This window comes from Panthera pardus, unplaced genomic scaffold, assembly GCF_024362965.1.
Source record: "Panthera pardus isolate Hobbes unplaced genomic scaffold, ASM2436296v1 HiC_scaffold_6, whole genome shotgun sequence".
In the NCBI taxonomy this organism is placed as follows: domain Eukaryota; kingdom Metazoa; phylum Chordata; class Mammalia; order Carnivora; family Felidae; genus Panthera; species Panthera pardus.
This window is the reverse complement of record NW_026526991.1, coordinates 91,973,945-91,999,217: the sequence shown is the minus strand read 5'-3', so window position 1 is coordinate 91,999,217 and position 25,273 is coordinate 91,973,945. Positions and strand designations below refer to the sequence as shown.

Genomic DNA, 25,273 nt, shown 5'->3' with positions numbered 1-25,273 from the left:
TACATATATACCATATTTTTTCCTATACATACACACCTATGAGAATTTTTAATTTATAAATTAGGTACACTAAGAGATTAACGGCAATAAGTAATAGTAAAATAGAACAATTATGACAATATGCTATAATACAAGTCATGTGGATGTGGTCTCTCTCAGAATATTTTATTGTACTGTAGTCACCCTAGTGATGATGTGAGATGATAAAATACCTATCTGATGAGAGGAAATGTGGTGATGATGCAGACATTGTGAGCTAGTGTTAGGCTACTATTGACCTTCTGGTACCTCAGAAGGAGGATCTTTGGTTTTTGGACTGCAGTTGACCACAGGTAACTGATACTGCAGGAAGCAAAATCACGGATAATTGGGACATATTTCCTAATGAATAACCTTTCCCACTGTGTTTTTTTTAAGCCTCTTCTAAGAAGAAGTTGCTGGAGGGATATAAAAATGAAGTTATTTATAGAAGGTAGAAGATGCTGGAGGGATATAAAAGTGAGGTTATTTACAGAAGGTAAATGGGTGTGTGCTCAATTTACTCTAAGGTCACCTCTGTTATACAGAGTGCTGGTGGATAAAAGTGAAATACATGTGCACCATCCTGTGTTTGGTGTTAGATACTCAAAGATAAGATCATGACTCACAGTACAGTGAGCATAGGAGACCAATTTACCATGACTCCTGGCTGAACTGAATACAAGTTGTACAGTACAGCTGTATCCAAAATGTTAGCTCTATCTGAGGAGCTCGGCAGTGTTTTCACAAAAGCTAACATGTAGGCTGGGTTCAAAATAGGAGTTACAGTTAACTAAGATGGAGGGTAGGATCGAGGTAGGAAAGAGCATTTCAAAACTGAAGCAATAAAGATGTCTCCCAGACTTTTGAACAGCTTGTTTCTTTCTTTCCCTTTTTGAAACTTCTGTTCTATCAATGTTGTAATTTCTAATACATTTTGAAATAGTCTCCTTTGACGAAAGAATGGGATATATCATATCAGCATCTAGTAGAGACTAATCTTGTCAGTAGGGGGTAGTGATCAAGGGTTCCTTTAAGCCCCAACATTAATTCACTAGGTAGTTTATTAATCATTTGTTCTCCTGGACGGGGCACTTACAAATAAGCCTTTGCCGTCAGATGTGAGGCACATGGCAGGAGTAATGTAACATTTTCCTCTGTTAGATATGTCTGTGTAATGAATCAATACAAGTTCTTCCGGTTCCTCCTGTACTTGATTTTACATGAAGTATGCCTTTTCATGACCAAGCTTCTTTCAACAAGGCTATTGATTTGTAATTGTGCAAAAAGGAAACAGAAGCTTTATAAGAGCTTCGATGCAAAATGATATATCCTTTCAAGGACTGCGTGAAAATAGGTGAATATATTTGATAAAGAAGTGTTCTTCTTTCCCCTTTAGACCTTAGCTGGATCTCCAAAATACAAGTGAATCAACCAGCAGTTCTGAGGCGTGCAGAGCAAATCCAGGCTCGCAGAGTGGTGAAAAAGGAGTGGCAAGTAAGGTTTCTTCTTGAGCATTCTATTCCTGTAGTTTACAATGCCTGGTCTCTTCCCTCAAGGCCACAATATTGAATTTTGCTCAAGATGCATCTAAACTTAAAAGATTGCAGCTGTCCATGACTTATTTTAATAATTCATATATGATGATGATGGGTTGGAGAAAGATAGCACATTATCCGAACAAGTTAAACATCTTACCACTCTTGAGTGGCAAAGCCGCAAATGAATTTGAGGCATCTTTATTCATGAGTGAATTAAATGGCGTATTTCCTCAACACATTTATTCAGTTCCTTAGACATACCTTCTTTGGTTGTCTTCTATTTTAATTTTTAAACCATAACGTCTAAACCTGGTGTGTCTGCTGTTGAGGCCCTTAGGCATAAAAGTTGACCTTCTTTGACCACCGTGTTTACCTCACTATTAATTTTCATAAATCATTTTCCAAAATTCAAAAAGTGATGTTTCATGGGGTACTTGTGGTCAGCATATCCTTCAGTGGATACTGACCAAAGATGTGCTGTGGATCACAGGACTAGAAGGAATTCAGAATTCATTTCTCAAGTGAGGCAAAATATTGCCATTGAATCCTTTAGGGTGACATTTCTCATTTGACTCATCCTTGGAAATATTCTAATTGAAAGATAAAAGGAAATTCATTAGAATGAATTACAAACTATGAATATTGTTTTAAAAATGGGGTTGGAATACAGTGAAAAAAAAAACAGCAAAGAAATTAGAGACTTCTTTTTTAATGTCTCATCCTAGATCTCAAGGGTGGAGGTAGAAATATCAGATAGAGATCCTCTTATTCCCAAGTTCTCTCATATCATGGTAGCCATCAGGGCTCCTGGTGGATAAGATGGGGAGGTGTGATGTGGGGAGGCTTGCTCTATTAGGGATTTCACTTTGAGATAGCTACGGAAGGAAAAATAGTTTTAAGACTACTCTGTACCCCTCTTTTATTTTGTTCTCTGCAGTGTTCATCTTTTTGGTCCCTGTTGAGCAATGTCTATATCATATAGAGAATGACATGCCTGAGAACAGTGTAGATGTCAGATTTTAGCACAAATGTTTGTCTAATGATTTCCTGCTAACTAACTGGGTTGTTGACGATTTTTTTTTTAATCTTGTTTTTTACTTTTCTTAAACCAGGCTGCTTGGCTCCTGAAAGCTGTTACCTTTATAGATCTTACTACACTCTCAGGTGATGACACATCTTCCAACGTTCAAAGGCTTTGTTATAAAGCCAAGTATCCAATCCGGGAAGATCTCTTAAAAGCTTTAAATGTGCATGATAAAGGTAATGTTGTGTATAATCTGTCTGTGTTTACCCCTTTACAGTACTAATTACTAAATCTAAGAGGACTTAAGACAAGATTCAGCTGCTTAAATGGTAATAGCAGTAAGATCCACTGGTAGATTTGTGTACATAGCATATAATTGAGATTCTTCTCTAAAAAACAGCAGGGAGAGAATCTGAATCTCTTTTTTAGGTCAGTTCTTCCCATCATGGATTAAAGTTGCTGGTAGAGAGTTTCTTTATTTTTCTTTCTACTTCTTCAGTGTGGGAAATTTTCTATCTAGTGACTCTAAAATACTGATTCTCATTCCCTAGCCACATGTGCAAAAGCCAGTCTCATTACTTAATAATCACATCTCATACATAAAGTATTTTCTGTGAGTAAATGAAATACTTTTGAGAATAAAATGCAAATGGGGAATATTGCATGCTCGTATATTAGGTTAGATCTTTTGAAAAAAGTTATATTCACTCTCTTAGTATACATGAAAGAAAGGACTTTCTAAAGTTGCCGTAAGTTTAGAATGTTAACATTTTAGGAAAGGAGGAGACCTTTCTTTGAGAGTTGATCCTCTGTATCTAAATGAGGAAACCGAGATCTGGAAGGCTAACAGCATTTCCGGGATGATGTGCGTATCACTCACTGGGCTGGTTTTAGGAGCTTTTCATGGAGAGATGTTTCATGATCCCTGAGTGCCTGTCTGTAATGAATGCAGCTAGAGATGCTGCTTTGGTCCAATGCTGGTGTTTTATCCCAAGTAATTTGTAGATAATTTGTAGACCTATAACGCCACAGCTTTTGAAAAATATTTATGATGTTTCTTTTGAGTTGACAATAAAAACACCACCTATTTGTAGGTGTTGTTATACAAAGTTATTAAAAGTAACAGCCTTGAGGGAGGGGCTGAAAAAAGTAACAACTTCATATGAGTCTTATGCTCTTGTTTTGTTTTATATTGGCTATTTGATTTTTATTTGATTTTTTTTAGATTTAAGAGCTTATTCTTCCAAATAAGGGCTCCAGATTCAGATATTATTATTTCTTGCAACAGAGGGAATAGGATCAATTAAATGTCATTTTGCTATATTACCTTGTAAGGTTCACGTCCATTTTTTTTTTCATCCACTGTCTGTTTGCTGTAGAAATCTGGATTTTGTTATCTACATGAAATAAAATATTGTCACTGAGTCAAGACCATTATGTTTACCATTTAGGAATTTTTAATTTTTTTTTTTAATGTTTATTTATTTTTGAGACAGAGAGAGACAGAGCATGAACAGGGGAGGGGCAGAGAGAGAGGGAGACACAGAATCGGAAGCAGGCTCCAGGCTCTGAGCCATCGGCCCAGAGCCCGACGCGGGGCTCAAACTCATGGACTGTGAGATCGTGACCTGAGCTGAAGTCAGACGCTTAACCGACTGAGCCACCCAGGCGCCCCTAGGAATTTTTAAAAAGTGGTATTATATTATCCTCAAAGAGCAGCATCATGATTATTTTATTCCATGACTTTAACAGTTAGAAAATGACCCATATTGTCAAGACCTGGAAGGGAATGTGGAAAGTCAAAGCTTTTTCTCTATTAAAATTTTTTTTTAATGTTTATTTATTCTTGAGAGAGAGAGAGAGAGAGAGATCAGGGGAGGGGCAGAGAGAGAGGGGGACACAGAATCCAAGCAGGCTCCAGGCTCTGAGCTGTCAGCACACGGGGGGGCTCGAACCCACGAACCGTGAGATCATGACCTGAGCCGAAGTCAGATGCTTAACCAACTGAGCCACCCAGGCGCCCCTAAAACTTTTTCATTCAGTGCAGCGTCATGGGGGAGTTATTTTTCCTGCCATTTTGATTTCTGCCAGTGTGGTGGTATAAATAATAATTAAAAGCATATTGTACAAATTGAACTTCCGCTAAAGTAGGCTGTTACGATTTCTTTCTTCATAGGCCTTACTACAGCCGCTGTTTGTGTTTATCCCGCACGAGTGTGTGATGCTGTGAAAGCACTGAAGGCAGCCGGCTCCACCATCCCCGTGGCTTCGGGTAAAATTGTTTTGGCTTTGCTGTTGTCTCTCAACCTGTTTCCGGTTCTTCACCTCAAAACTCCTGGAGGCTTTATATATAATTTTATATTATTTTAATTAGTTTTATCTATTTAATTATTTGTATTTACTCATTCTCTCAGTATCTGATTGCCTGCTAAGTAGCTGACCATGTGAATTCCCAAGAATACAGAAGTGTTTCCCGGTCCTTAAGGAAACTTAGTTGTTTAGGAGGAATAATCAAGTTTAAAACATCATCATGCAGGATATATATAGTATTATATGTATGCAAAATATGCTAATAGAGATATGCAGAAGCTACACTTGTAACTCTGAGCAGGGAGTGATTTATTTTGCAGAGGTTGGTGACAGAGAGTAAGAGGATTCTTCATAGAGGAGCTAATAGCTGCATAGGGTCTTAAAGGGTAAGGAGGCGTGTTGGTGAGTTAGCGAATGATTTTAGACAGAGGAACTAGCGTGTGTGAAGGCACAGGAACGTGTTCAGGGAACTGTACATGGCTTGCAGTTGTTGGGTCTAAATTGGGGCAAGGGGGCAAGGGGCTCTGTGAGTTGAAGCTGGAGAGGTAGATCAAGGCCGGATCCCATAGGGAAACTAGGCTCGGCAGTGGCCTTTGGGCTCATTCTGGTGATGGGGCACATACTGCAAGGTTTTGAGAAGAGGTTATGTCATGATCAGCTTTATGCTGTAGTGGGTCAGGAGATGGTACTGGACACATTAAGGAGGGGTGACAGGATGTTAGGGGGACTTATCACAGTCCCTGTGGGAGGTGAGGAGAGCCACTCCAAAGCCTGGGAGATAAAGTAGAGAGGGTATGTTCAGGAGTTATTGGCTTAAGAGAGACTCAGTAGGACTTGGCATGAAGGAAAGAAGAGTCTTAAAAGCTTCTGTGTAGCTGAGTGTGTGTGAGTATATGGATGGACAGATATAAAATTAGATTGTACTTTTAGAAGATGTTAAGAGGAATATCCTGGGGCCTTGAAAAAGGAGTCTAAAAAGATGATTAATTTATTTTATTAGGGATACATCAAAAGAAACATAGTATACAGTATTGATATACAAGCCATTTGTGAGGATTCCCACAGTATTTGGCAGCTGCCTTAATTTTTCATCAGCTTCTGTCAATTCAGCTTTTCTTTTATACAACAGGGAAACGTGCTCTCCTGTAAGATAGCAGACCCAAGGAATTTAATAACATCAAGGAAATACAAAAGGTTATCTTTAGTCATAGAAATGGAATTAATGATGCACGTGTAAAAAATATAATAGGTTTTCAGAAGTGTGGCTGTATTTTCTTTTCGTTTTTGTTTTTTGTTTTTTGTTTTGTACTTGGTCCTGTTCTTCCCACCTCACCCCTGTCCCGATTTTGTGGACAAATTAGGTACCTTTCCCTCCTGCTGTCTCTTCCCTTTATTCTCATCTGCTTAGCTATTCATTTTAAGATAGGCAGTGGGAAAAAACTATACTGCAATTTGGTTACCACAGCTGTAAGTGTGAGTGAGTAAATCAAGAATACAATGATAGCCAACTTGATTAGGAGTAGGATCCATAATTAACCAGGGTCCATCAAGACAGGGCGACAGCTACTGTTTTATGACTCGGTGTGATGATAACATATTCTCTTAGTATCTATTTACTTAGAGCCCCCTCACGAGCATCACTGTAGCAACTTACTTTCAGGTTTTCCAGACGATGCAATACTAATATTTATCCTAATACCAATAACGCTATATGAGATGACCTATTTCTTCACACTTCACTTTGCAACATAAGCGTGAAGCTCTTTAGTGTCATTAATGCTTTAGTCTAAATGCTGTTTGTTGTTGTTTTTTGTGTTTTTGTATCAAATTCCTTGTTGAGAAACCAACTAAAATTTGTCTTCTTTCCTTCCTCCCTTCCTTCCTTTTTTCCTCCCTTCCCTCTCTCTTTGCTTCCTTCCTTCCTCCCTCCCTCCCTTCCTTCCTTCTTTTTCCCTCTCTTTACTAGTGGCCACTGGCTTTCCGGCTGGACAGACTCATTTAAAAACACGATTGGAAGAGATCAGATTGGCTGTGGAAGATGGAGCTACGGAAATTGATGTGGTAATTAACAGGACCTTGGTGCTGACAGGCCAGTGGGAAGGTATGTGCAAGTCCTTACCTAAGAGGGAGGCCTAGTTCTGTCCTAGTGAATGAAATGGAGACGATTGGAAAAGAGGCAGCATGTTTTGGAAGTCATTGTTCTAGATTACAAGTCACTAGATCAGAAGGCGAATTTCAGAGAAAACACGGCTGGTATTGCTCATCCTTGTTCCCCTCACAAATCCTAGACAGTTGCCCACCTATGTGAACTTTTTAGATCCCTTTGAGTGCTTAGGTGAGTGGTTATTTCTATGCAGTAGACTGTTAACTTTTATTCTGTCCTCCAGTATTTTATTACTCAATACATAAATCACTCTAGGCAAGTCATTTATGCAGAGTTTAATATGTGGAGGAAACTTCCCTTTTTTATGTTAATCTTTGTGGATTTTGTGGAGGTGGGATTAGTAGTAAGTCTGCGAAGTCTGCTTTATTCCTGCTATTCTTACACATAGTTCCTAGGAGTTATTATATTTACCTTTGAGATTCATAATTTACTATCGCACCAATTATGAAAAACATCACCCATTTCAATAACAAACTTTTTATAATTAAATATTAAAAAATAGATTTGACCTGTGCCTTAAATATATTTTGTATACTAGAGATGGTTGATAGCTAAAATAAGTACAATTTTCTATTTCAAAAGAATCATAAAAGTAGTTCAACTAAAAATTTTTTTAAAGCTTTTTTTTTTTTTAAGTTTATCTATCTTGAGAGAGACAGGGATAGCGCACAAGCAGGGGAAGGGCAGAAAGAGAAGAAGAGAGAGAGAATCCCAAGCGGGCTCTGCACTGTCGGTACTGAGCCCAACACGGGGCTCCAACTTGTGAACCATGAGATCACGACCTGAACTGTAGTCAAGAGTCAGATCCTTAATCAACAAAGCTACCCAGACGTCCTGCAACTGACACCCTTTTTCAAAGTTTAAGTAAACAGTAGGATTATATTTAATGTATTTTTTCTTAACCTACTTATTGGACTTGCCAGTATCTCTTGGATATCTTTCTGTGAGTCTTTAAAAAAAATTTTTTTTTGGATGTGTATTTATTTTTGGGAGGGAGACAAAATGCAAACAGGGGAGGGGAAGAGAGAGAAGGAGACACGGAATCTAAAACAGGCTCTAGGCTCTGAGCTGTCAGCACAGAGCCTGACATGGGGCTCGAACTCATGAACCGTGAGATCATGACCTGAGCCAAGTTGAACACTTAACTGACTGGGCCACCCAGGTACTCTTCTTTCTCTCCATCAGTCCATCTAACTTAACATCTATAAATCCTTTTTTTTTTTTAATTTTTATGTATTTGTGTGTGTGTGTGAGAAAGAGAGAGAGAGAGAGCATGAGCAGGGGAGGGGCAGAGAGAGAGACACACACACAGAATCTGAAGCAGGCCCCAGGCTCTGAGCTGTTAGCACAGAGCCCGATGCGGGGTCCAAAATCTGCAAACTGTGAGATCACGACCTGAGCCAAAGTCGGGCGCTTAACCAGCTGAGCCACCCAGGTGCCCCTAACATCTATAAATCCTAATTCCATTGTTTATTCATTAAGAATTGCTTTGGTTATGGAGTAGGCAAAGATTCAGTCAGTAGTTTAAAGACTTCAGGATTTATTTTCTTGTACAAAGTCTAGAGGTAGGTATTTCAGGGGTGACCTATGCTACTTTTTTCTTCTACTTCCAAAGTGTCTGGCTTCTGCTCTCATGCTTAAGGGCACGCCATTCTCTAAGATGGCTCCTGAAGCTCCTGTCTTTCCACTCATTTCCTAGATAATAGCAAAGAAGGGCTGTCCTATCCTAAAAATCTCATACACCATTTTTGCTTACACCTCCGTGGCTCAAATTGAGTCAGTGGCCATCTTGGCTGCAAGTGAAGCTGGGAAAATGTAGTCTTTTAGCTTAGAATATTAACATTCCCAATAAGTTAGATGGTGTACATTTCTGTGCCCAGACGGAAAGGACTGAGGGAAGTTCTGGCAGAGAAGGACAGAAGGCAGAGAAGGACAGTTTAGCCATAGGGAGCTAAACGGGGTCTGACAGTAAAAAGCTTAACAGCAAAGGGCCAGGTGAAACAACAGTAACACAAATATTTAAATAAAAAGATACATGAAGTCAAAAGGCACAGTGCCATTAGCTGTGGGGCAGGTCATCTCAGAGATCTTAGCAGCACTGAGAGTATCACTGTGATGCAGTCACTGATACCACAGTTCTGAATGATCTAGAACAAATGTTAAAGCCATTCCTGTTGCCCTGTACTCCCAACTATACTTCATCAACATTTTTAATCCTTGCCAGGTTTAAATTCTTGACAGTTCACAAATGTCTTTTTGTGCTTTTGATTTTTGTTCCTTTTCCTATGGTTCATGTGAGCTTTGACCAATTGCAAACATTTTTTTTTTAAGTTCTTTTTTTTTTTTTTTTTTTTTTGAGAGAAAGTGCACATGCATGTGAACAGGAGAGCGGCAGAAAAATGGAGAGAGAATCCCAAGTAGGCTCTGTGCCGTTAGCATGGCGCCCAGTGCAGGGCATGATCTTATGAACTGTGGAGAGGTGAGATCATGACCTGAACCGAAATCAAGAGTTGGGTGCTTAACCAACTAAGCCACCCAGGCTTTTAAATAGATGTCTCTTGTCCCTATATATTAATTCTTGTTTCCTTCTAGTCATAGATTTCAATTAAGATTTTGGGCCAGGGTAAGAGGAGAAAAATGAATAAACATAATATTTAAAACAAATTTGGAAATAAACTATATGATTTGGTTAGATAAAAAAAAACTGTATGTCCTATATCTTTTATTTAACAGTTGTAGACATAGAAGTATGGTTTCTATTATAACTTGTGCTCTTGTCTCTAGAATACTAATTGAGGAATAAAATATAATAAGAGATGAGTTTTGATGTAATTGTCCCTTAATGAACTAGGAATGGTTGTTTTTAGGAACTGATAATTTCCTAATAACAGGCATTCATGTAAAATATAATAACACATCTTTGTCCTAGACCATACTTTCCTATTAACTTTTTTATGGTGTTAATAACCTCTTGACCCAAAACAAATTGAAAAGGAACATTTAATACTGGAAATTTAATTCTAAATAGAAACCTGCAATGACTGAGGCCTTTTTTTCACTGCGGTATTTTGTCTTAATTTGCCTCAATTTGATTATGTACTGTATTTTTCAGTGTCATGCTTTGATATTAGCTGTTTACTAAAATATGAGCCTAGAATTGATTTCTTTTTTTTTTTTTTAATTTTTTTTAACGTTTATTTATTTTTGAGACAGAGAGAGACAGAGCATGAACGGGGGAGGGGCAGAGAGAGAGGGAGACACAGAATCGGAAGCAGGCTCCAGGCTCCGAGCCATCAGCCCAGAGCCCGATGCGGGGCTCGAACTCATGGACCGCAAGATCGTGACCTGAGTCGAAGTCGGACGTTTAACCAACTGAGCCACCCAGGCGCCCCTAGAGTTGATTTCTTGGAATTTGCTGATGGAAATGTCTGTGAGGCTATTATATGTTCAAACGTTCAAGTCTAGATTCCTCTCCTCTCTGTGCGCTGAGGTGTGTAGGACCCTGGTTAAAGCACAAAAGAGTCCCATTTTTAAACCTGGCCATTCAGACTGTATCCTAATCAGTGCTCATGGTCACAGGGTCCACAGTTTCGGGCATGAACTCAAAGAGACTGGAGGGGGGCCTGTATTCCTCTTCTTTAATTCTCTTTGGTGACAATTTAACGTTTCTTTCTCCTCAAGCTTCTAATTCTTCTGCCCATCTTGAGGCTCCTTCACTCTCAGCAGAAGACCTACCTGCTCCTTTCTAGAGAAAATAGAAACCTGTAGACAGGGTCTCCCTTGAGGTCCTTGCATCAGCTCTGCTTTCCTTTGTTCCTCCTTTTCCTTCCTCCTAAGTCCAGTCCCTCCTCTGTGCAGTGGCTCTCATATCCTCCCACATTTTCAGAGGCCTTACTCCATTTGTTGACCATTTTTTTCTCCTGTATCTTTCATCTGTCTCTACGATCTATTCCCATCAACACCTAAACATAATGTAAGCTTTTCTTATCCATTAAAAAAATGCTCACATGTCAACCTTCCCCCTCATCTCCAGCTAAGTCTACCTTTCTGTTCTTTCCCTCATGGCTACAATTCTTAAAAGAGTTATATTTACTTGTTTCCCTTGGATCTGTACTAATCAAGATGCCAATGTCCTCTTATTTTCCCATGCCCAGGGAATATTCTGCAGTTGTTTGTTTAGCTCTACTGTTCAGCATTTGACACAGTGCACAGTCCTTCTGGAAACACTCTTTTTGCCTGGCTTTGGTAATCCTAAATTCTTCAGGTTTTCCTTCAAGTTTCTGATGACTCCTGTGTCCTTGTGTCTTGTATGCAAGGTCCTCTCTCTCCTCCGTCATCCCTGAAGTGTTGGCGGTCTTCAGGTTAGGTCCCAACAAGCTCTCAAACTTCTCACACTTTGCACACTCCCCCTTGAAAACCTCCTGACCTCTCCGATTTCAGCCACATTCCCTATACTGAAGACCACAAAACCTCCCAAGTACTGGAACCTACATCTGCTTGACTCCAGAACTCATGCTCAGTTTCCCCACGAAACCATGCTGCTTTTCATGCGTCATTTTTATGTAAGTAGAACGGTTGAATCTTGATCAGATCAGAGAATCTAGCCATTTTAGAAAGAAATCCATTAAAAAGTATTTGATTTGAACACTTTCTCTTAAATACAGGTTAGTTTCCAAACTGTGGTGTTAGTGATTGGATTGTTCTGGAGCACAGTGATGCTCTCTGGCTGCTGAAAACCCTGGAGGTGATCCTCCCCACAGCTAACACTTCAGACCCCTGTGCCTTTTGACTTCATATATCTTCTATTTAAAAAGTTTTGTTCTTGTTGTTTCGCCTGGCCCTTTTCTGGTAAGCTTTTTACTGTCAGATCCTGTTTTGCTCTTTATAGTACTCTGTCTTTCCCTGCCTGTACTTCCTTTAGTCCTTCCTGTCCGGGCATAGAAACGTACACCATCTCACTTATCCCTCAGGACAGTAGTTTTACTTGGATATAGGGTATATATGGTATGTTATGCTGGTTCTTAGAATTACCTGACAAAATGCTTTCAGATTACTTGCCCGAACTCCTCTCTTCCTGGAACCTAGAATATCCCTCCTGAGTATATGTACTATTGGGGTTGGGTGTTGGACTGAGGGGATAGGCTTCTTTACTGTGAAAATTGCCCCAGGTGATTTTGGTTCCACCCTCTCCCCTACCATCCCATAGTTGTAGAGAATCACTAACTTGAAACATCTATTTTTTTTTTAAGTTTATTTTTCCTTATTTTGAGAGAAAGAGAGGCAGGGGGAGGGGCAGAGAGAAAGGGAGACAGAATCCCTGTGATTCTGTGCTGTGAATGCAGAGCCCGATGCAGGGTTTGAACTCACGAACTGTGAGATCATGACCTGAGCTGAAATCAAGAGTTAGACACTTAACTGACTGAACCACCCAGGCGCCCCACATCTATTTTTAAAAAAAATACTTCTTGTTCTTGGTTCCACATAGTTTGGGTGCAGGATGATTGAAGCATTGTTGAATTTATATATTGGTTAGTTAATACAAATAGTATTCCCTGTGTGTTTCTATTTAGTCTGGATCTGCAGTTGGCTATAATAGAAGGCTTAATGGATAAAGAGTTTCTTTCTCTGTCAAGATTAGCCAAAAAGTACATCTACCTCTTATGCTCTCGGGAAAAGGATGGCTTTCCTCTCCCTGGAATGTTGTGCTGGACTAGGAGACAGGCAGGGGCACCCAGCCAGCCAGCCAGCATATAAGCCAGTCATCACTGGAGGTGGTCAGACCCAGAGCTTACCCAGAACAAATATACCATGGAACAAGAAGGGAGGATAACTCTGGGAGACCAGGAAGGGTTGAGAGCAGAGTCTTTGCACTGGATAGACTGTGGTTGGAATCCTGGCACTACCATTAGTAGCTTTTGGCCACATTGCTTTTCTGTGTCTTCTGTTCCTTCTCTGTAAAGTAGGAATAATGGCATCTATTTCACAGGGTTGTAATGGGGATTAAATTAGATAATGAATGTAAATTGACCATCCATTGCCTGGCCCAGATGAATCAGTGCCTCCATGCCAGCTGCAGTTTCTTCTCTTTCCCTCTCCTCCTTTTGATGCTCATAGTATGTTGTCAAGGGAAGTAACCGTAATAGTACACGTATTGAGTAAATGAAGTAGAACTCTAAAAGACTTGGAGTTTAGTCTTTGTAATTTCGCTAATTTATACCTAGTCCTTGGGCAAACACTTCACTTCTCTCTGCCTCCACTTAAATAAGCTACCAATGAGGGGATAAAACTTAATGATTTCTACAGTCCTTTAGAGCTATAATGGCCTGTGATTTTATATTTGGCGTTTTCATTGTCTGGGAGTATTATTCCCTAGATAAGGACCTATAATACGGTATTTTTTCATGATGATATTAAAGTCGACATCGAAGTTGCATTTCTTAAACAGTTCTTTGAAGAAAGCATTCACCAGAAGGGGTTCATCATCTCATAAATCTTACTGAACAGGTTTTGAAAATTAAATGCATTCCATGCTCTGTAAATATAGAGGTGTTCATTTTTTACTTTTTTTATGACCTCTCTCTGCCGCATGTATTTACCTTAATATATTACCAGTGACATTGAAACATGGTATCAGATTCTGCCTTGTTCAAGAATCTTCCAGTTCTCTGAGCTCAAGACCTACAGCTGACTTTCTATTCCATACTAGAGCACTGTCAGACATCGCCCCAAAGGTGGCTTCTTCTGTAACATTTTTCAGCATAGTGTGTTCAGTGTCGTACTTGGAAATGTTGTTTGTGTCCTGTATCTAGATCCCCCTTGTATCTTCTTCAGTTCGTCAGTCCTGATTTGTTCTCCTAAACCTGGTTTGTGGAGTACATGTCTCAGGCCATCAAGAGTTTTGGGGGGAGAGAATGAAATATTGGGGCCAATGCCACAGTGTCTATCATTCTGTCTTATGAAGTGGATCCTGAACATCTTGAATCTTGGCAGCAATTTATTTTTCTTATTTGCTGATTTATACACAAGAAGGATGGTAGAAAGAACATCTCTTAAAAGAAATTGGAATTGTTCTTTGTTTTGTAGAGTTGTTAATCAGAATATCTTATGAGAAAAGCCATTTCTAAATCTATAGACACTGTTTGAGGAGGAATCACATAATCTATAGTCTGTGTTTTCTCTGTTTTGGGGGTTGTTTATAACAGAAAAATGCTGGAGATACTTATAGCAGCTGTATGCTTTTATGGTTTTTGTTTTTAGGCTATGAGTCTTTGAAACTTCAAATAGTATTGACCAAAATGTGTGTGTTTTATCTCTTATAGGTTATTTTACTACCTGGCGTTTTAGCTCATCTCTGTTTTAGTCTTACAAGATTAATTAGTTGCCTTGGTGGATGAAAACTGTTCTTGAACATTTTGTGACTTTTTTAATTTAAAAGGTTGCTGTACACTTTATATTAAGTGTTTTACTATACATATAATTATCTTAAGAGATATTTTCAGGCCATTCATGTGCAGTGTTGAACATCTTTTCTGGTACTCAAAAAATAATTGCTTAGATATAATTCATTAACAATTATTTTTTAAGTGCCTTTGAGTAGCATGAAATATAAAAGGAAACTACTTTATGACTTTTAGATAGGAAGCATAGGCTTTAAACACTTGGGTTTTTACTTAAATCATAATTTCTATTCACAAAAGCTTTACTAACACAGTTTTCTTTGTCTATAGCAGTGCTTTCCCAGAAAACTTTATGGATTTCCAGGTGCCCCAAGATTAAGAATATACTTCCCTTACGGGTGGAAGCTGGAGAGAAACAAGATACTTTTGAATAGAGAAAAGTAAAATACTGTAGACGCAAGTTCCTGCTGACACAGGGAGGCAGAAGGGAGAGCCAGTTGTCAACCGTTTTTGGATGCTGCTTGAAACAGATGCAGTGTGACCCCCTCTGCTCCTTGGATCTACATTCTCATCACACAGGCCTTTCCCAGTGTGGCTAAGTTCTCTGACTCCTGTCAGTGAACACGCTCCATCAACACAGCCTCACTTGTTTTTCAGCTGGGAATGATGAGCAGAAGGTCAGGTTACGACCTCCATTTCTCCTCCTCAGTGTGGCAGTAGTGGGAGGGATGTGGGGGGACAGACAGGAGACAACTCCTCCGCTGGTTTTGCTACTATATTGATTACGCATCTACAATGTAATATATCCTGGGTTTCTAGTACACCCACTTTTGCTACTCCTGAAAACCTCATTATAAGTCAAAACATTTATTATCAGGTTTTTAATGTGACATCACTATGCCAGCCACTTCTCTGGTGTATGTGTTTTGTTATATTTTGCATTATTCTGACTAATTTGCAGTCGTGGTGTTTGAATTCCATTTTCATTTGTCAGTCATCTTTTATAATAGTCTTCCAGATTATTATTTTTCTGTTACATGCAAGAATTATTCTTTCTTTTTTTTTTTAAATGGAGAAGTTTTAGTTTCCATACTGTTTGAATTTTTTAACAGTGAACATGGATTACATGTGAGTAGGTGAGCAGAAAAAAAATTAATGAAAGCTCTAGGGAATAAGGTCACGATGTATGCAAAGATGTAACCATAAGGACGTTTACTGAAGTATTGTTCCTAATAGCAAAAAATCTGAAACCTTAAGTATCCAATAATAGAAAAATGATTGTATAAATTATTTATGACCATGTAGGGGAAGATTGTGTAGCCATTAAAAACTGTGCTACAAACCTATATTTATTAATATGGAAAGATGTCTATGATATTTCAAGGGGAAAAAGCAGGCAATATGTACCATATATAATCAAATATTTTTTGTTTAAAAAATAGAATAGTTGATAATCTTGAAAACCCTTCCATAAGAAAAAATATCTAGATGCTAAATAAATCACAATAGTATATGAAATATCTTTTTAACTTTTATTTTTGAGTAATTTTAAATTTACAGAAAAGTTGCAAAAATCGTACACAGAACTATTTACTCTTCACTGAGATTCCACAGTTATTAAATTTTGCCCCATTTGCCTTTTGTCTTCTCATTATCTTTGTGTGTATACATGTGTGTGTTTATTAAATTATATATGTGTAATTATTTCAATTTTTTGAGATTAAGTTGCAGACCTATTGGTCCATTAGTCATGAATATTTCAGTGTATATTTTCTAAAAACAAGAACACTTGTACCAAGCCACAGTATACCATCAAAATCAGGAAATTAACACTGATAGCATACTACCATTAAATCCATAGACTTTGTTCAAATTTTGCAGATTGTCTCAAAAATGGTCTTAGTTTTGGGATCAATGGTTACATGTCTCTCTAGTCTTCTTCACTCTGGAACAGTCCTCAATCTTCCCTTGAGTGTGAAGAATAGGTGCCTGTTATTTTGCAAAATGTGCTTCAGTTGGGTTTGTTTGATGTTTTTCTCATGATTAGATTCAAGTTATATATTTTGGGGAGAAATACCACAGAAGTTTTGCTCAGTTCTTCTCAGTGCATTATGTCGGGAGTCCTAAGATGTGCATTTGTCCCATTATTGAGGATGTTAAGTTTTAATTGGCTAAGATGCTTTCTGGCAAGTTTCTCCATTATAAAATTAATAAGTATTTTGTGTTTTTTGTTAAAGTTTATGTATTTGAGAAAGAGAGAGAGAGAGAGAGAAGAGAGTGCATGCAAGCACAGGGAAGGGCAGAGAGCAAGGGAGAGAGAGGATCCCAAGCAGGCTCCATGCTGTCAGCGCAGAGGCTGATGCAGGGCTTGATCTCATGGACTATGAGCTCAAACCAAGAGTTGGACACTTAACTGACCGAGCCACCCAGGTGCCCCAGTATTTTGTGTTTTAACAAGTAATTAATACAGAAATGAATGGAGATATTTTGAGATTGTATTAATATCCTGTTCCTCATCTAACTTTATTCGGTAGTTTTAGCATTCATTCATAATTCTTCAGTTATTACTCTGATATTTGTCAAATGGTGGTTTTCTAATTCCATCATTTCTTCTATACTTACTAGTTAGCATTACCTTCTCCTCTCCTACTTTTTTTTTTTCCTTTCTGTTTATAAGAGCTCATGGAGTCCTATTGGACTCAATTGGTTATAATCCATTACTGTCATTATTTATTATTGATATTCAGATTATCCCAGATTTGGCCAGTAGGCGCTGTGTTAGATTGTTCTTCTGTCCTTTTGACATGTTCATATTATTCTTTGACATGTTCAAGAAGTTCCTTGAATTCTTATCATGGATATTTCAGGCTTATCTTTAACTTTTTTTCTGTGCTAGCCCTGGAATCGGCCATTTTTCCAAGGAGGTCTACTTTCTTTTAGTGAAGATTGATTTTTAGAAACCAAGATCTGGGTGCTAGGTGTGCTCACTGCTGTAAGGCTGTTGTTTCTAGGTCTTCTCAGTGGACAGATGTAGGAAATGCATGAATTTTCACATATACACAATGCGCACATATAAATACCGTGCATTTATATCTATTTGTCTGTCCATCTATCTATAATCTATCTGTATCAGAAACTATGGGTTCACACTGATGATTTCCTCACAAGCCAACATCAAATGGCTATTCTTGCCCACTCCCCTTTCTATATTTGTGTCCCTCTTTCTTGTCATGAGAAATCTTGTTCCCATTATCCTAAGTATATTTATTTAGTTGATCAATTTCCATGTGTGGAACAGTCTCTTGACCACATAGGCTGTCTCCCTCGTCTAGTACTGTGCACCCAGGGTGGTTGAGCTCACCAAGTCCTCCAGAATTCCCAGTCCTCACTGATGAGGATGTCCACCCCCCAACCCTGATCTGGCAGCATGTTAACCTGGAGTTTCTCAAGGCCCCAGTGATGTGCCAGTCTCAAGTTTCCCCCACCCTTCATGGTAGTGACCAAATGAGACTACTCTGCTCCCCATCTCTCTCTGGCCGAGAGCTCCCACAAAGTAGAGATCCAAATCCTCTTTCTAAACCAATAGCAAGAAGCTGTTGTAATTACAACAGTGTAACATTTTAGAGCAAATTAAAGTTTGTCTTCATTTTTATATCTGCTTATTATTAAAGGTGGAACCAAGAGAAAAATAATCTATTATCTTCATGATTATTTAAATAATTTTTTTTACATTTATTTCTAGGATTTAAGATGTGTTTGAGCTCTCAAAGTAAAGATCTTCTATCCAATCTTGAGTAGAAACATGATGCTTGGAGAGGTTTCGTAACTTTCCCAAGTGACATGGCTAATCAGTGGGCAAGCAAGTGCGGAAAAGTCCGGATTCAGACACGTGAACTTCTCTACGACATAATGTCAGAATGTGCTGTTCTGATCTTAACCAGAAGGCTTATAGAGCAAGTTATAGGTCTTTTTAGCATATTAAATCGTACAGAATTAACTGTTTTATGTTTCTGAATTATCCTAGAACTTTTCAGTTTCCTCAACTTTGTTTTCCCTAGAAAAATGAAAATCAGCTTTTGGGTTTATAATGTTCATCTATAATGTTAGTAATTTGAAGTAAATGAGAGTTGACATCCCTTTAGGTTCTAGGTGTTGATTACTATATTGTGCTAAGTTCTTCAGTTCATGTCCTTGAGAACGTATTGTAAGGACAGCATGCATGTAGCTGCCTGTGTGTATGCATGTGGGGGGATAAAGGCAGCAAAGTGTGAGGAAATTTTAGGCAACTCATTCATCTCTCTACATTTCACTTTTTGTATATGAAATGTGAAGCTAACTACCAGCTACCCCACAGGGATGTTTAAATGATGTGTAGAAAACACTGAGCATTTTTGCAGGAAGATGCTTTGAAAACTTATGGGGTTTCTCATTCTTTTGAGTAGCTACTCCTCCTGAAGAGTTTTTTTTTGGAAAGAGGATCTATTGAACTTGTTAATTCCACTGTGATTTCTTCCTCCACATGTGTATTCCACTAGCAATCATATAAATCCACATCCTGCTGTCCTTTCCCGCTAATGTGGAGGAAATTCCACCCATTAGGTTTTCCATTGTTTTGCTCATTTATACTGAAAGGTAAGTGACCGTTGAGTATGTTGAACGACATTATGATTTGGGATTGACAGTTACACCTCAGCCATCATGTTACTTTAAAGAAAAAATTTTTTTAAATGTTTATTTATTTTTGAGAGAGACGGAGCACAAGTGCGGGAGAGGCAGAGAGAGGGGGAGACACAGAATCCAAAGCAGGCTCCAGGCTCTGGGCTGTCAGCACAGAGCCCGACACGGGGCTCGAACCCATGAGCTGCAAGATCATGACCTGAGCCGAAGTTGGACACTTAACCAACTGAGCCACCCAGAGGCCCCTCCATCATGTTACTCTGATTTGCATATGTCATCTGTCACTGTGATGCCAAGGTGCTTAGAACACCTGGACACTAATAATGCTTATTTGAGGCTTCTGTCGTTTGTGTTGGAGTGAAGTGGTCTGTTTTCCTTATATGTTAAATTTTTAAATTCTATAACTACTAAGACAGTGCTTACTTTGTTTTGTTTTTCAAAGTTACTTTTGCATTTCTGGAAGTATGTAAGAAAAAATATGGAAATCTAGTATTGGATGATTAAACGCCTACTAATTGCCTTGTTCCATTCTAAACGTATATACTGTTTTATCTCATCATCACAAAAATATGGGAGCAAACTGAGGCTCCCTAAGTGATCAAGCTTAGGAAAATTGAATGATTCCTGTAAATTTACGTAACCAGCAAGTAATAGAACTCTTATCCCAGGAGTCTGGGAGCATGGGCTCCAAGTTAAAAAAAAATGTTCATGATGTAATAAACATTTCCCCACCAGCCTGCTTTCTAGGCCCCAAAGAGGTCGTGTTTATGTTCTTTAAGAAACCTAGATCATGGTGTCCTCTGCTTTTATAAGTTGCTATATGTCTGAACCTGATAAGTACTCAGCAACGACTGCAACAGCACCACCACCAAAGCCAGCAACAGGGAAACAAGTAGCTGACAGTTTTTGAGCATTAATACATGTCCCAGACACCATCCTTAGCACTTTATACATATTAGTCTATTTGATACTTGAAATAACTCCATGAGGTGTGCATACCTCAATTATCCTCATTTTATAGAAGAGGAAACTGAGAGTTTAAGAGTTAATCGCCCAAATCACACAACAAATTCGTGTTGAAGCTAGAATATGAACCCCAGGCAGTGTGGCACCAATGCTATTGTCCCACACCATACCAGATTTCTCAGTAAATACTTGTTATGCTAGAATTACGAGTTGGAAACTAATGAAACAAGTTCAGATTAGGTTAAACTGAAAAGACATCTGTTAGGAGGACATGGAATAGCTCACTGAGTAAGAAGCCTGGGGAGCCAGGCTTGGAAAACAGGCAGGTCCATGAAAGACTGGGGAGCAGAGAATACAGCTGGATGTGCCGTGGGAAGTGTGGTTACGGGGCCACTTCTGATGCTGCCGTCACTGGCCAGCACAGGTACCGTGCTGCTGGCACAGGGCCACGGGGCCACGGGGCCACGGGACTCTTGGATCTGCTGCCATTGAGGATGTCGCAGTAGTAATACTAATGAACATCTTGAATGCTCTGTCATCTTTGCATAACTCAGTAAGATTCAGAGGCCCAGATAGAAGCATTTGCTTGTTCGGAGTCCAGGCCACATTTTCCAAAGGACAGGTCCAGTGTGCTTTTTGATTGAATTACTACTCTGGGCAGAATAGTAACAAGAAAAAAATGACAAGCAACTTCAGTAGTTGAACTCTAAAGATTGAGATACTTTCTCAGAAAAACTTGACCCTGTTATGTGGTGAGATAGGTCAGTTAAATGATTTGAGGAGTTGGTGGTTAAAGAATGAGAAGGCACTGGTTACTTATTTGTTTAAATCCAGTTATGTGCTGATGACTATTTTGGGTTCATTCTGTTTGGATCATGGATTACAGGGCATAATAACTTCCAGGTGGCTGATAATTGAGTCGTAAAGTACATGGGTTTTTTTTTTTTTTCTGATTAATTTTAACTGTAGGTAAAGAAATGGACTGGATATCAAAAGGTAATACTCTTTAGAAAAAGGCTGATAGTTTTGTTCTTAAATATGATTGGGATCAACGTTTTAAGAATTTTGTTGTACAGATCAAACTTTACTTTAACAAATGTTGTAATAAAACATTTCAAGCCTTATCTGATGACTCACTGATTTTAAGCACTAATCCATATAACAAGATTTTGGTGCAGTACAAGGAGTTGGGTCAGGCCATGAATAAGATTTGGCTTTTATCACACAACACTTAATTAAAACTCATTTCACTAGGTTTCTGAGCTTAAGAATAATGGTTACACTTTTTGAGTTCTTACAATCAGTCAGACAATGTGCAGAGTACTTTGTATATATCTTCCCTTTTAATCCTCATAATAACTCTATAATGTAAGTATTATTATTGACACTTCAAGGATGGAACTGAGGCTGAGAATTACTTGCCCAAGGTCACGCAAGAAGAGATGCAGTTGGGTTTTAAATCCACATTTGTCTGACTCGCCAGCCTGCTTTTGATGGCAACGCTGCACTGTGGAAGAAAAGTCATTAATTAAATCGCAAGTTAACTCTGGGGTACCATTCTTGAATTTTTAGATCAAGAGATTTCCTTGTCAGTAGTTCTTAGAGAACAACTTCCTGTTTTCAGATTCAGTAACTCGGGAAATGTCATTCCATCCAAGATTCATTCCCTGAGTTAAAAGAATATAAATTGTTATTGCCACGTAGTCGTTGTTGTCTATGCCATTCTCACACATGTTGTCATATGGGATGTGTGGGTGAGATGATTTCTCACAATTTGGGTAGGATGGGCAGGGTGAGGTAGGCGGTGTGGCATCTCAGATTGTCTCTAATGCTCAAAACCACTGATTATTAGGGATTTGTGAAAGTATTTAGCCCTTTCTTGAAAAACCTTCTGTGGGTGCCATCTTTTGACGGGGACAAACTCTAACATTTACCAAGCATCCTGTAGTGGAATTTTTGCTTTTATTTGTGTTCACTTTTCACTTGGAGCTTCAAGTTCAGTTCAGATTTTCTAGGATCGGGAAGGCAAGTTTTCTTCATTGTGTTATAACTTGCACGATTTTGACTGAGTTTGGTGACTTGTGATCAATTTTTAGTGTTTTACATGTACTTTAGTAAACCAGTGAATTACGGAAGTCTCATCTCCACATTAAAAACCACTTCCCCTAACCCTAACCTTAGTACGAATTTTTCTTTCCTGCTCAGTGTAGTCCATGCGCTCGTAGAACTACTTCCTATGAAACACACACACGCAAAGGAACAAAAAAAGTGCTGGTGGTCCTGATCGTGTAGTAATAGCCCAAGTTCAAGGAATGAATGCAGCCAACGTGATACAGGATAAGAGCCAAAACCCACTGCTGTCATGACAGAAGATGATGTTAAATAATTTTTCAAAAATTTAATACTCATTATACTGATTTTGTTTACTAAAATTCTGTCAATTCTTTTTGAATATGAAATGTTCTCCCCCTTGATTTTCTTTTTGTTATGAGGATAGTTGTTTTTTTTTTTTTACATGTATATTTTTCAAAAATCTGCTTTCAGGGTATCAAGTGGATCCCTCAAAAGCCAGATTTGGTACTGGGGTCAGGGGTTAATGGATTCAAGGCTGCACCTGGGAGCCCCTCTACAACTGGCTCTGTGCACATACATCCAGCATACCTGGCTAGGCTCAGTGCTTTTTAGTCAGATATATAGATACATGGCCTGGCAGCGAGTGGGGAAAGCTGTTATGTCTTCATTGTCATTAGCAGAGCTCTCAGAAAAGGCCTGCTTTATATTCTAACAGGAGAACTTATTATGTGTGAATGGAAGAATTAATAAGGACCTGAGGTTTCCTCAGTTTGCAGAGGGGTACACCCCCATATGTATGGTGGATAAATGTCTTTTTTTCTTGTAAGTAACCAACATATGGGAGAGGTAGAAATTATTTGTAATTTGCATGTCATTATAATGATAATTTAAAAAGCGGCATGGTTCTGGACCTCGGGCAGGGGCTTAGAAAGTTTCATGGTAGCAAACTAAGCATTTCTTGTAACAGGATGTGAATGGCAACAGAATGCTCTAGGCGATATTAAATTGGGGTGATTTTTAGAAAGTGACAAATGTTTTATGTTTCCTAAATCTGAGATGGGTTCTACCAGCTCCAAATGGCTGCCAAGTTATGTTATCACTTGCCTGCTTTGTAACTGCCTCAATTATTTCCTTCCCCAGCCCTGTATGATGAGATTCGTCAGTTTCGCAAGACCTGTGGGGAGGCTCATCTCAAAACCATCTTAGCAACAGGAGAACTTGGATCTCTTACTAATGTCTATAAAGCCAGTATGATAGCAATGATGGCAGGTAAGTGTTCTATATTCAAAGGATGATATATGTTGAATTGATGTTTTTAGGAGAAATAAGTAAGTGAAAAGATTTGGCTGTTAGCTAAAAAGTGCTAACTGCTTGGAAATTTTTGTGGGAAGGGTCAGATATTTTGTGAATACATGTACAGTGTGAAGTGGTCACAAACTTGGCTTTCTTCCACATTTTTTTGTGGCATTTCATCGCTGCACTATCCTTGGAAGGCAGTAGATGGCTCTCTTGTTAGTGAATTGCCTTCTTGTTATTCTTTGATTATTCATTCATCAACATATGTTAGACAGGAATTTCTTTAACTCTGACTTATTCCTCTCTGTGAATTTAAGTGTTTGATTTTTCCCAGAGATGTGCTTTTGTTTGCGTTAATTTTTCTTTTTAAATAGTGCAGTATCGTTGCTTTTTATACTTTCAAGCGCAGGTTGAACTTATTCTTCATCTCCGTGAACAGCAGGCCTGTCCATTCGTACATCCAAGCTTGAATCCTGGGAGTCCAGCTTGATTCCTTCTTTTCCTCATCTTCACGTAAACCAGTGGACAAGTCTTGAGAACTCTGCCTCTTCACCATGTCTAATACATCTTCACTCCATCCTGAGTTCTGCTGTCTTCAGCCATTGCCATCCCCCACATGGATCACTCCAGTCTCCTAAATACTTGCCCTTGTCTCCGTGTTTGTCCCCTTCCAATCTGTGTTCCACACTGTTGCCAGAATGATCTCTTAAAGATGTTAATTCAATTTTGGTATTGCCTGCTTAAAATCCTTCCGTGGCTTACGCTGTCTCCGAACCCTATCGGAGACAAAGAAAGATACTTGTGCACCTGTAGACTTGAGCTAATATTTGCCAGCAGGGCACCTGAGAATCCAGTGGGTTTAATGTAATCTTGCCACCAAATGATTCTTTTACAACATAAGACAATGTGAAGGTGTAGGGTATATGAGGAGAAGAGGTGATGGAGGGAGCAGCCTTCTCTTCAGCAAGATGTGAAGGAAATGTAGTTCACTTATACAAATGAGAAACAACACACACACCAGGCCTTCACTAGACACTGTGTTCTACACTGCCCCCCTCCACTCTCACATCACTTTCTGAGGGCCAGGGTCACCACCAGGGGCACCTGGCCTGCTCACTTGAAAAAAAAAATCCTTCAGTGGCTTCCCTTCATCTTCAAGGTAAAATATAAATTCCTTCAGGCTGCTTTTAAGAAAAGGTCCTTCTTAAGACCCTGCCTGTGCCTCTATAGTCTCCTCATTTTCCCTTCATAACATATTCTCCAGCTGTATGCAATTCCTTGTGCCCTGCAGATGGCACCATCCAGACCTTTCAAGTCTTTATACGTGCTGTGCCTCCTGCCCGGAATGCCTTTTGCCCAAGTAATTCCTTAACATCTTTGGATTCAGCAGAGGTGTCACTTTTTTTCAAGAGTGTTTCCCCTAATACTGCTTCCTCCCCTACCACTTGGTTCATTACCTCCTCTGTTTGCCCCCATAGCATTCCGTTGAAACCTCAGTCAGATGACATATCCTAATTGAGTACAGTATTGAATTTCTAAGTGCCTTACCAGTGGCTCCATGTTTGGGTGAAGATACGTGACTTCTCAGGTTTTCAATCTGGGCCTCTTTTGTAGTCACCCTCTAGATTTTTATACTCGGGTACTTTTTGAGTACTGTCAGACCTAGCATTGTTCCTTGGAACTCTACTGAAAATCAGCCAGCTAGGTGTTCGTGAAGCTGTTGCTCTGCTCATTGCCAGTCTTTTTGTATGACGTCTGCTCTGGTTGTCTCATTTAGAGCAAAATGAAAATCTAAGGATAAGGAGGA

The 25,273-nt window shown here is 39.0% G+C and overlaps 1 protein-coding gene across 3 annotated transcripts in view; it reads left to right on the top strand.

Moving 5' to 3' along the window:
• Positions 1-25,273, top strand: part of DERA (deoxyribose-phosphate aldolase) — a 118,325-nt gene that overhangs the window by 47,445 nt on the left and 45,607 nt on the right. For all 3 annotated transcript variants that reach the window (XM_019452087.2, XM_053894702.1, XM_053894703.1), the window contains 5 exons: positions 1,418-1,515; positions 2,672-2,819; positions 4,760-4,855; positions 6,860-6,994; positions 23,311-23,439. In XM_019452087.2, coding sequence (XP_019307632.2) covers positions 1,418-1,515; positions 2,672-2,819; positions 4,760-4,855; positions 6,860-6,994; positions 23,311-23,439 — 606 coding nt within the window. The remainder of the gene's footprint in view (positions 1-1,417; positions 1,516-2,671; positions 2,820-4,759; positions 4,856-6,859; positions 6,995-23,310; positions 23,440-25,273) is intronic.